We start from the raw sequence: 11553 nt of genomic DNA, 5'->3' as shown, positions 1-11553 counted from the left end.
CTTTACGCTTCCGCATTTACATTCTTACAATCTACCTTTGTGCATTTACTTTTCTAGAGTAGTTTGCTATGATTGGCTATAGATTGTAAATCTTTTGAATGGTAGAATAGATACACTAGATAAACCTAGAGCACGTTTTGATAGAAATTGATATATGTTAATTTTGTGAAGTGTTTGGAGCCAATTTGATTTAGGCTTTTAAATGTCCTAATTCACCCCCTATTAAGACATCACCAATCCTTTACAGAGATCCTGCATCAATTACGATGCTACATACTCTATGCTTGTGTAGAAATTATGTTCTCATATTCAATATCATTGACAGATCAAATGAATTTAATAGATTTGGACATATAAGTCACTAATGGACTTCGTATTCTGAATCTAAATACAAATCACAATATATATTGTGTACAACTTAAGTCACTCTATGACTTCAAGCAGTTAAGTTGATTGTAGTACAACTGACAAAACGAGCTTCTTCCACATAAGGGTTACTCTAACCATGACAATTGCATATGTGTGTTCATAATGAAATCCCAATTGGATTTTGTAGCATCTCCAAACCACACACGACAAAATATGCAATCATCTTAAGACGGAATTTAAGTTTAATGATTTGGGTAAAACCAAAAAATTCACTTGAGTCTACAACTTAAACATATTCATTCAGGAATATTTATCCATCAGTTTACCAATATCCAAATGATATTGGTCAAAACACTTAATAGTCATTCAGTCCATAAATATGAATCAAGATCCATTCATACCTTAGGTTGACAATGAAAAGATATTGACCTAAAATTCTATATCTTAGTGTCATCAAAGCGCGTATGTATCTTGCAAATCGTAACATGACTGATATTGTATTTGCAGATAACTTGCTAGCTTAAATAACGTAGCTCCAACAACACCATTAGGTGGGAGTCAAAGATGATATCCGCAAATATCTTTATGGCATCAAAGATATATGTTTTTCTATAAGGAAAAATCAAGATATGACTATATTGTGATATTTAGACACTGGTTATACAACTGATCCCCATAACGCCAGATTAAAGACTGATTTCATAGTGATATAGCATTCTTATAGGAGTTATCAAAACATATTGCAGAGGCTACTTTCAAATATCATTCTGAAACATCACATACATGTGTACGGCTTCGCAGAATGATCACCATATAAAAGTTATGTGGTATTGGTTCTATTAAATCATCAACTATTATCTACAAAGATAATGCTACTTGTGTTGTTTAGATGCAAACGAGTTACATAAAGAGCAATATCACTAAGTATATTGCCCATAAATTGTTTTATCGTCATAGGTATAACAATGTGGAGAGATAAACATCTTACAAATTAAATCTTATAATAACCTCACATATTTATTTACAAAGTCCTTACCAAATTCAACATTCTAATATGTTCATAGTATTAGTATGCGATGACTTCGATATTTGCAAGATTTCTCCTGAATTTTAACATGTTCTTTTTTTCCTATATGAGTTTTACTTACTAGTTTTTCTCATAAAAAGTTTTAATGAGGTAATATCTACACAAGAATATATGTCATATTTCCTATTTTTCCTACCGGGATTTTTTAAGGAATATATCGAAGACATATTGATCCACATATCATAATTATTATTCTCTAAACTCGCTTATGAGTTTTTTCTTTTTAAAGTTTCCTCGTACGAGTTTACAATAACATAATAATCAATATATGTCATATCATTTTCTTCTTATTTTTTAACTAAACTTTAAAAGAGTTTTAATAACGTATCAATATCTTATTTTCTCCTTATATTTTTTCACAGGGTTTTAAAGTAGTTTTTCAATCAAAAATTTACATTATAGATAATGTATAAGGGAGGGTATTATAAATAGACACCCTTTAGATGTTAGACATGTGATTAATTAAAAAGTAACTGATTAGCAGTTACTAATCTCAACCGTCACCAAACATAACTGTTTATGTACTATAAATATGTAGACTCTACCCATCATTGAAGACAAAATTTTGAATCTACTGTTCTTCCTATCTCTCGATACTTTATATTCTCTACTTTCTGTTCATCACAAAAGATTGATATGCTGCTCCATGCAAAGAGATGGGTGTACGACGAAACAAAGCGACGCATCGTCGCACCCACGCAGACAAAGAGAAGTGTATGCATGTGCTTAATCTTTCTTTTATTGCGAGACCAGCTGGTGCTAGTGCTGAGAGAGATGGTCAAAATGCAGGTGACAAGGGCACAAGATCCAGCTGCACCTTCGCCAGTCAAATCATTCTGAAGCCATGTTTTGTCCAGTGAAGACTGCACTGAGGTCGTAAACTTTTGATTGACCGTAACTTATTAGCTGTTGGGGGTATGTATGGCCCTCAAATGAACTGTCTAGGTGGTACAAATCCAAGCTTGTATACTACATACGGCCGCATAAAGGAATCATATGGGGGAAAAAAACAGAGATATCTCATCAACACAAAAGAAAAATATGAGAAGAGAGCTATGGCGACTCAAAATCATTTTGATGCTGCTTTACATCAGTAACTGGTTAAAATTGATGAACGTCTTGCGGTATCAACAGTGCCTCATAGTCATCCCCCATGACCTGTCAAGAGAATTTGCGCGTAGACGACGGCATAAATAATAGTTGTGACAGGATATGGTATGCAATGGCGATGTTACAGTATTCTCTACCTTGTATTTCCGACCATGAAATGTATATTCAACAAGTAATAGCTTCGGATCTCCAGGACAAGGATCGTAGAAGCCCATTATACCAGACTTCTTTATCCCCTCGTGAAGCTGCAGGTGGCAGACAGAGAACATTCAGTGTCAGAAAACCAGACAAATGCTTCTATCAAATGGTTTAACTTACTTGATTTCAACGGAACGCAATGGAATATTACAACGAGCAACTGTACGGCAAAATTATATTGAAATTTTGCTTGGTATAGGAGTAAATGCAGGTCACGCAATTGATTCAAAATTACATCTTTTAATGTATTATGATTTGAAACCGACTTGTTCTGAGACCTATATCAAGCGAGCATCTGGTAGGTCATGCAATTGATTCGTTATCTTTTTTAATGAATTGAAACTAACTTGTTCTAACACCCCATACCAAGCCTGGGTACCTGAAAGATGATCAGTTTAACATATAGCATGCAGGCCGAATTTCAGCTACCTCATGTACGCAGATAAATTTAGCAGATCAAATCAGAAGTACAGAATAGAAGCCACAACCAAAGTTTTCCATATCAGAAGTGCTGAAGTAACAAGCCTAGTGCTGTAATAAACTCTGCCATAACTTTCCATAAACCCTCTTCCAGCAGCATCTATGACATCTGATACCATAGCTTGCACAGGCGTGACACAAAAAATTTGGGTTTCGAATGTGAAGAGTTTTGGGTTTCGAATATATATAAAAATTTGGATACATGATTGGAATATATGATGGTTATGTAACAAGCAGTTCCTATATGTTTGCAAGTTGCAACCCAGACCCACAAGTACCATACTAAAATATTGGTCTTCCGATGGAACCACTAACCAGGAAAGCACATATATCATGCAAAAAATCAACTATGATATATGACAGTACTTGCTAGATGGTCGGTTAATATTTCGGATAAAAAACTTATCAGCAATAAAACTAGAACGTACCTTGAGCTGACCTGCCTCAGTGACAAGGAAGTTCAGTGGGACCGTCACATCTAATACTTGTGAAGCCACATCATCATTTATCTCATTCAATTCACTGCTCTCTTTGATTTTTTTGCAACTACCATACAGAGCCTTTGTAATTACCAATCTGCCGTTCTCCAGCTGTCTATTCTTCTTACGATTGGAGACAGGTTCCAGCAATTTCTGTGCTTTTTTAGCTGCTTTTCTGGCTTCACTTAGCTATATGGGAAAAGAAATCTTTGGTTACTTGACAACCTTTTTGAATGAATATTAAACAGGCATATGCAATGCAGTTAGGGAAGGTATTGCAAAAATACATACTGCAAGAAAAAGAAACCAAGATATGATTGTTCCATTCTAAAAAGTGAAAGGCATCCTGCCTGTATATTTACGTATGTATACCAATTAAACTAGCTTGTGATAACCAAAGTTGGGCAATTGTTCCAAAATAAAGTTATACATGAAGGTTCAAACAGGAAAGTACCAGTCCCACCCGTTACGTACATCTGTGTAAGAAAGCATGTAGATATACACAACCACCTCAGTTTTACCTGTGTAGATAAGCCTTCCATATTTTCAAGTGTCTTCTGCGTTTCCCGCTTAAGGTAATAAGGCTTTACAACATATGTCTGTTAAACAATAAGAGGCCAGACCTAGGCTTTAGTTAATAGATAAAGCAAAGGTGGAGGAAGTTTGATAGGAGTCTTCTTATATATGTAAAACTATCACATCTCTCAGTCAGGATAATAATAGAACTAGGTCAGGAATTATGTAGAACCTGAAGTAGAAAATATAGTGTTGAAGGAATAGCAAATGCACTGGTAACAAATAACGCATTCAAATCAGTTGAAAGCAAGACCTGCAGAATTAAGCAGAAGTCAGTGAAATCTGGAAAGAGAATGACAAAGGAAAAACATGTTAGTAAAATTCCCCTATGTTGTCGCAGGGATCAATATGCAAGCAAATAAAATCGCCTTGTATTGCTGCCATCTTTATGCCATGGTTATATCTATACTATCAGATAAACAAAGCATATGAAACCCAAAAGAGAATCCAAAGTGGACCAGCTCGACTTACAGGGATAACTAATTTTTGACCAGCACGATGCAACTCAAATCTCCAAGAGACACCCTACATCAGATATGAAGGAATTCAGAGCGCAAAATGGATAAAAAAAATGTGACAAGCTGTCAAAACTACAAGAAAAGATCAGCTGCAGTGAAACACATGAAGCAATAAAAGTTGTCTACAAAGCATAATGTGAGAAGCAAAGCGGTTAAGATTGTCAAGATCACGATAACTGAGTCCGTCAATGGAAGAAAAAAAAAGCTATATTGACTGCGTCATTATTGCGCCTAAATAGTAGGCTAAGATCTATATGGTAACAGATAAACGATGAAGACTTAGCAATCTTGCAGAAACTGAATAGAAATTCAATAAGATAAATGAGAACACATTAAACTCAAGAGAACTTAGAAACAAGTAATTCACCTGGATTCCTATATTATACATCATCCTTACAGTACTAAATTCTGATATCTGCCTCCCTCCTCCAATTTCAAAATCAAGGGCCATGCTGCAAGAGAATAGTTCAAGAAAAAATTAATAGGAATTACCAACTCATATAAAAATGCATGTTATACAGCCAGACAGACATAAGTGATATCAAAATCGCAGGTACCTTCCAACTCTACCAGCAATGCGACCATGAGACTTGGAGGAGAGACGATGGGTATAATGAGCAGATGCACCAAAAGAATTAGTTCCAAACTGAGGAGAAAAAGAAAAGGTAGTTAAAACATTAAACATCCCTTGAAAGGCAAGCATCAGATGTTTGCCTGATGTAAGAGGTGAAAAAATTATAAACAGATAGCTCTTGAAAGCAGAAGGCGTTACAACCAAAGAACACAAAATCAATTGAAATGTGCAGAATATACTGCGTTATAAGAATTAAGATATATAAAGCCCAACCATACAGAAGTTTAAACATGCTCACCACAGTTTACGAGAAAAGGTCAGTGTATCAATATCTTTCTTGTTTAGTTGTTTTTTAAGGCCCTACACTAAATCAGGCAAGTCAGTGTTGAAGTTGAGTAGAAATATGCATATGCTTGTAAGTACAGTTCTTGGTCTTGAGACCTTTGTACGCCCTCAATCTTGTAGACCTTTGTACATCTTTACCCTATATTAATAATAACATAATTTTAGTAGGGCCCTCCCTTACCGTCTGCCTAAAAAATGAACTATATGTTGGTCATGATCACTTTTAGTTGCTCTTTAATCCTACTTCTATACTAACTATATATACTTAGACCAACCAGGTATCCTCAGAACACAACAGGTAGCTTTTGAAATAACTACAGCAAGTACAACTTCTTGAAGTGTTCCAAATAGAACTCGATAGGAAGCTATTCAAACGAAAAAAGACCATAGATTCTTCAGAACAAAACAATATGATCCCATGTGGCAAAATAGATGTTGTAAGACTTGGAACGTTAGTTCATAGAAATTTGAGTTGGCTTCTAAAGGAGAACTACCTTTACTTCTCCTGCTGCAGAACTTTTTTCATCCTTCTTTTGCCATCCAACAGAAATACTTGATTCAGTACCAAGGACTAGCTGGATCTGAAGGTTGGTGAAAAGAGAAAGTAACAGACACAAAGGGAAAAAATCATTAGCTTACCTGCGCAACAAATATCAAACCACACTTAGTAATGGAGCTGTAAGATCACATGCATACTATAAAAAGATAGCAGGTAACAAATAACTATGCTAAGACGCCTCACTGGAACACAAATCAATGAGAAATAAAGGAAAAGACATTTTGGACTCCTATTGCATTTGATAAATTCTAACATGAAATATGTGGAAGCCATTGCTGTAACGTATTCAGCAAGGGACAGTTGACACCTCATTCTGGCATGGATCACATACAGGATCTTATGAGGTCTACAATTATGCATTAACTGTAAAATTAACAGTTAGGTCTCATTCTGGAAATGAATCAAATATAAGGTCATTAAAGCCTAGAGTCATACTGTCTATAAACTTGCCTAGTTCTAGCAATCCTATTTAGCTGGAAGTTTTGCGTCTCAACTAGAAAACTACAACTTTTAAATTACAAAGATAATGTTTCAGCTTCTGTCATTGAAATCATAGGTCATTATCATGCACATATAATTATCATCGTATTAAAGAGCTAAGTTACTCATGTCATTATCATAGTGTTTGAAGTGCCAAGTTACTTGCCCATGTTAGTTACATAGATAACAGTGTATAGGGCACATGAAGAGAGCATTGAGCATAAGGGGCCATACATTCCCAACTCCATTTTCAGTTAGTTGGCGAGTCCAGGCATTTGACAGGTTGATAGATCCATCTCTCAAAGATATAGCAAGTCCAGAAGTTGCTGTAGAATGTGGTGAAATTTGACTGGAGCACATAACATCGACGAATTACGATTTGCAACATGCAAGCAATTAGCAATATAGGAAGAATAAGGGATAGCGAATTCTCACCGAAATGTCTGCATGCCAATAACAGAACGCAGTCCAGCTGTTGCCATAAACTCAATAGAGGAAACAGAAGACAACTGATGCTGGAGCACAGCGCTTGCTGCTCCAGTTCCCGCTGAACCATTGACAGCCAAATTCCCACCAATAACGACAGTATTTTGCTTGGACACTGGCAACTGCACTTCACTAGACATCCCCATTCTAGCCATTTCCAAATCAAATAATTAAATAATGGTACTGCCATCTAAAGAAGTACTTGAAGGACAAGTTATGTCAAGAGGTTCTAAATAAATTGCTAAAGTACCATCACAAGTTGTTGGAAGTTCAAAATTGTTGATAAGTGAAAGAAAAATGAGACAAAAAATAAAACATGAAAGGTACGCAGCCAGTAGCCATAACCAGTTCCCAGCTACCAAGCATGTGTCTTGTAATATTCCTGCATATGGCTTTCTAAACCCTGCTTCTAACTGTAACCTAGCTATCAAAGCACTCAGAATTGGCATGAGATCAAAAGGGGTGCAGATAGTAATTATGGACGTGAACTAGGAAAGTTCTCCTTATTTTTTAAAAAAAAAAAGTCTTGTGTGCCAGTGTGTGAAAGGCATACAGATAAAAGCTGGCCCATCATGAACACAAATGCTAAAGAATATGAAATAGCATGCAGCACCAACAAAATTACAATTAACATATGAGGCCTACAGGTACTAAATGACTAAGTAATTTGCAGCATAATCTAACCACAAACGAAACAAGAGAATGCTTTCCTGTGACGTGACAGCACAAAAAAGAGAACAAGCATATACTAAAACGACTCCGTACCCTCTCATGATGCCATCACCATCTAAATATTGTGGTATTGAAAAATTAGCAATGATTGAGCCAGTGGATCGAGCATGGGTGAAAAGTTTCTCCTCCTCTTTACGCCGTCGCAGCCGTTCCAGCTGTTCTTTGATTTCCTCTGGTTTATTTAGCTTGGGGCCAAGTTCCAGACCAGAAGTTAAACCTTCCATACCATAGATGTCGTAGATCTGTCTTTTGTTCTCATCTGATAGTATCTCATATGCATCACATATTCGTTGGAAGTTTTCAGTTGCTACATCCTTCATCTAGACAATTAGAGAAGAAAATTATGAAGATCCAAGTCAGTTCAGAAGGTTCACCAATGTAAATTGTAGAAGATAACTAGTTCAACAAAATACAGATTTCACAAGTGCAAGAATATAACTAATTGCAAATGAATTTTTATTGCTTGAAACGTAGGTGCAGAAAATCCAGTAGTGCACTAGAAACATTTGATAGCAGCTGCCATGTTACCAGCTAAAGATTATGGCAGCCTCAAAGTTACTAGCTGGAGCAATCTTAAAAATCTACATAAAATCGTATTGGGAAAAAGAAAAACAGAAAAAATCCTTTAGAATCAGCTAAGAATCAGTTCATTCTCTAACATCTATTATGTCGAGCAAAGGTCAGCAAATTGTTCCTCAGCAAATGCATATTAATGAACATGTTTGCACCAAATGGATATGTACGGGGTAAGTTTGAGATTAAAAAATAGCGTATGCATGGAACAGCAACATAGAAAGCCTAATACTCAAGATATTTGTCGAGGATTTGTTCCTAACAATGTGTTCGGAAAATAACGAGGTTACCTTCGTGGATCAAAGATCGAACATAAACCAAGGTACATGCGATGCATAAAGGTTCGGACCTCCGGTTAGAATAATACCCTACGTCTTGTGTGAATGATTATGTATATGTATTCACCGAGTACAGGCATTGTGGCTAACCTATTACAAGGAGTATATCGGATCTAATTTAACCTAGGACTAAACTCGTTGAGTTCCTCTTGCGTCAAGGTTCTGATGCTTGTTTCGAGTAGCCGAGAAAAGGAGCCTCCCTTAGGGGATCTAGGTCCCTGCCTTATATAGGGTTGATGTACCGCCTCATATCCATCCGTAATCAATAGAAAGCCCTTCTTGTCGTCCAAGTAGATAAATATGTTATGTATACTAGTCTTCTCGAGTTGGTTAAGCAATCGATGTCTTCTTAGTATACACCTTATAGATTCCGGGAATATCAAATACCGCAGATTCGGTTCTATAATATCCGGAGTTGTTAAATATGTACACGGTATACCCCATTCGTATATGGTATACTCCTTATACGTATATACACATAGTTAGATATTCGACAATATTTTCCAATTTTCCAAAGTAACACCAAGTACCAAACTGACAAAGCTTAATCTTGGCGCAAATAAGGAATTTCATTCACCCTGGCAAAAGTTTGCACAACTTGGCACCAAGCACTAGTGCAAATCCCACACATCGCCCTGTCTCTTCCTATCACCTTTCTGCCTCTCCTAAGTCCTAATAGCATCCTCAGAGGGCTCGAGGCAAGCAAATAGGTACATGAAGAAATGAAACCCTATTACCTTCGTGCACATATTGCCAAACCATTCCCCTTGATCTCTATTTCTCAATGTAAACTGGTAACTAGACTAGCTGGTGATACTACAAATAAGCATAGCAACACTGCCAGCATACATACCAACCAAAGCCCAGTTCGCAAGGAACAGAGTGTTTTTTTAGAGGAACTACGGCAGGTTTAACGCCGACCTGAACACGATTAAATATGCAAGCGTGGCATACAGGATTTGTGAAATGTGGGGTACAAAAGGAGCACAACACATGAGCTAGACTATTACATGAGCGAATCGCATACTCCATTGATGCCAAGGAACAGAGTATTGCGGATAAAACCCGTGAACACAAGCAGCTCAGCTCAAACCGATCGAATTCCGATGCCAATTGACGCACCGCTCCTGACCACTACAAGTTATCGCCCTAAGCTAAGCGGTTCGAACCGATCGAATCGCAGCGGAAAGGTGGGGGGGGGGCGTACCTGGGGGTCCTGATACTTGTCAGGGTGGTAGATTTGCGCGAACTGGCGGTACGCCCTGCGGATTTCCTCGTCCGAGGCGTCCGGCGAGAGGTGGAGCAGCGCGTAGAGCTCCCTCCCGTCCTCCGGTTCCGGAGCCGACGCCATCCCGTCGTACTGCTGCTGCGGCGGCGGGGGCGGCGCCAGGCTTGCTCGGCGCCGCGGTGGGGGTGGAAGGGAATGGGGTTTTTTGGAGGCGAGGGGTTACGTGTGAAATAATTTCTTTTCGTTATTTTGCAGATGGATTTGGACTTGCTTGTGTTGCTAATACTCTCCTTCTACGGTATAGCTTATTTGGTGGAGCTTCATTTATTTAAATTGTTTAAGGAGTAATTGAAAGTGATTATCTAATATTTTTTATAAATCTTATAGAGTAAGGGATTATAGGAGAAAAATGGCTTCGATAAATATGACTTTTTTATTCTCAATACCGAGTTTATTTTAGGGAATTACACTATGCTCATATGTGTAGTGCTAGAAGTTATTTCCTCTAGCCATCGATTCCCTTTTCAAAGTCTGTTATAGTAGGCGGAGCTTCTATAAAATTACTCTATAAGCTAAAAACTATAAATTATTATTTAATAGAACTTTAGAAACTGGTAAGGGAGTATGCCAAATAGAACCTAATTCCACAGCGAGGTTGGGTTTGTATGATTACAATTTCAGTTTCCCTCGCTAAGTGGCGTAAACTTCCAAAACGCCAAGCAGCCCATCGAACTTCCAAACCACCAAAGCTTCGATTTAGTTGAGTCGGTCCAACTAGAATCCGGTATAGCATGTAAGCCGCCATGGCCCATGCTCCATCTGGGCCATCCATCTTGGACGGTAGAACAAGAAAATGACCTTTCATCTGGGCCGCAGATCTCAAAGACCACACGACCGGGTCACATGGTGGTTAGGAAATGGAATAACGACCCGGTTCCCCCAAAAAGTAAAAATAACGACTGGGTCACCTGGGGGTCGGGGAATGGATCACCGACCGGATCATCGGGGGTTTGCGCACGCAGAGATAGCTCCTCCACCGCTCGCTGGAGCTCCACGTACGCCATCCCGTCTGCACACTCCTCCGAGAGGATGGAGCTGGATCGTCGGAGAAGAGACAGACGGCTAGGGATCCCTCGGTTCTTGTACTCCCGCAAAGGATCATGCGCACGTGCCAACGGCAGATGCAACAGTGAAAAAAGAATCCACCGTCCGACGGACGTCCGTCCCCGCGCTCCTAGCCCGGGGTAGTCATTTCGGCTGTCGGGCTCGGCAATAGGGCCCATGCACGTGCACCGCTAGCGTCAACAGCAAATTCCCGGGGCCCCTCGTGGACATCACCACCAACTGGAGCGTCGTCGTCAACGCGCTCAATGACCTCAACGAGGCCCCATCGCATGGTGCGTGCTCATGCAATTGCATCG

The 11553-nt window shown here is 38.5% G+C and overlaps 1 protein-coding gene across 1 annotated transcript; it reads right to left on the bottom strand.

The window, feature by feature from the left end:
• Nucleotides 1-2173: 2173 nt before the first annotated feature.
• LOC133903914 (chaperone protein dnaJ 13-like) lies at nucleotides 2174-10370 on the bottom strand. The gene is made up of 13 exons (XM_062345398.1): nucleotides 10112-10370; nucleotides 8027-8313; nucleotides 7211-7408; nucleotides 7010-7124; nucleotides 6231-6317; nucleotides 5375-5463; nucleotides 5185-5269; nucleotides 4771-4824; nucleotides 4472-4552; nucleotides 4245-4322; nucleotides 3673-3912; nucleotides 2704-2811; nucleotides 2174-2614 (listed from the first exon to the last, which is right to left on the bottom strand). Exons 1-13 carry the CDS (start codon nucleotides 10253-10255, stop codon nucleotides 2558-2560), a joined length of 1623 nt encoding a protein of 540 aa, XP_062201382.1. The 5' UTR covers nucleotides 10256-10370; the 3' UTR covers nucleotides 2174-2557.
• Between the last annotated feature and the right edge of the window lie 1183 nt (nucleotides 10371-11553).

This window comes from Phragmites australis, chromosome 21 (genome assembly GCF_958298935.1).
Source record: "Phragmites australis chromosome 21, lpPhrAust1.1, whole genome shotgun sequence".
Taxonomy (NCBI): Eukaryota; Viridiplantae; Streptophyta; class Magnoliopsida; order Poales; family Poaceae; genus Phragmites; species Phragmites australis.
The sequence above is the reverse complement of the archived record's forward strand: the minus strand, read 5'-3'. Positions and strand labels throughout refer to the sequence as shown.

Bases quoted from the DNA above. Each gene is read 5' to 3' on its own strand.
- LOC133903914 (XM_062345398.1), bottom strand. From the start codon at position 10,255: ATGGCGTCGGCTCCGGAACCGGAGGACGGGAGGGAGCTCTACGCGCTG. The intron at 7,409-8,026 runs GTACGGAGTCGT...GGAAATGGCTAG, and splicing joins GGTGATGGCATCATGAGAGG to AATGGGGATGTCTAGTGAAG. The intron at 4,323-4,471 runs GTTCTACATAAT...ATTGTTTAACAG, and splicing joins CACTATATTTTCTACTTCAG to ACATATGTTGTAAAGCCTTA.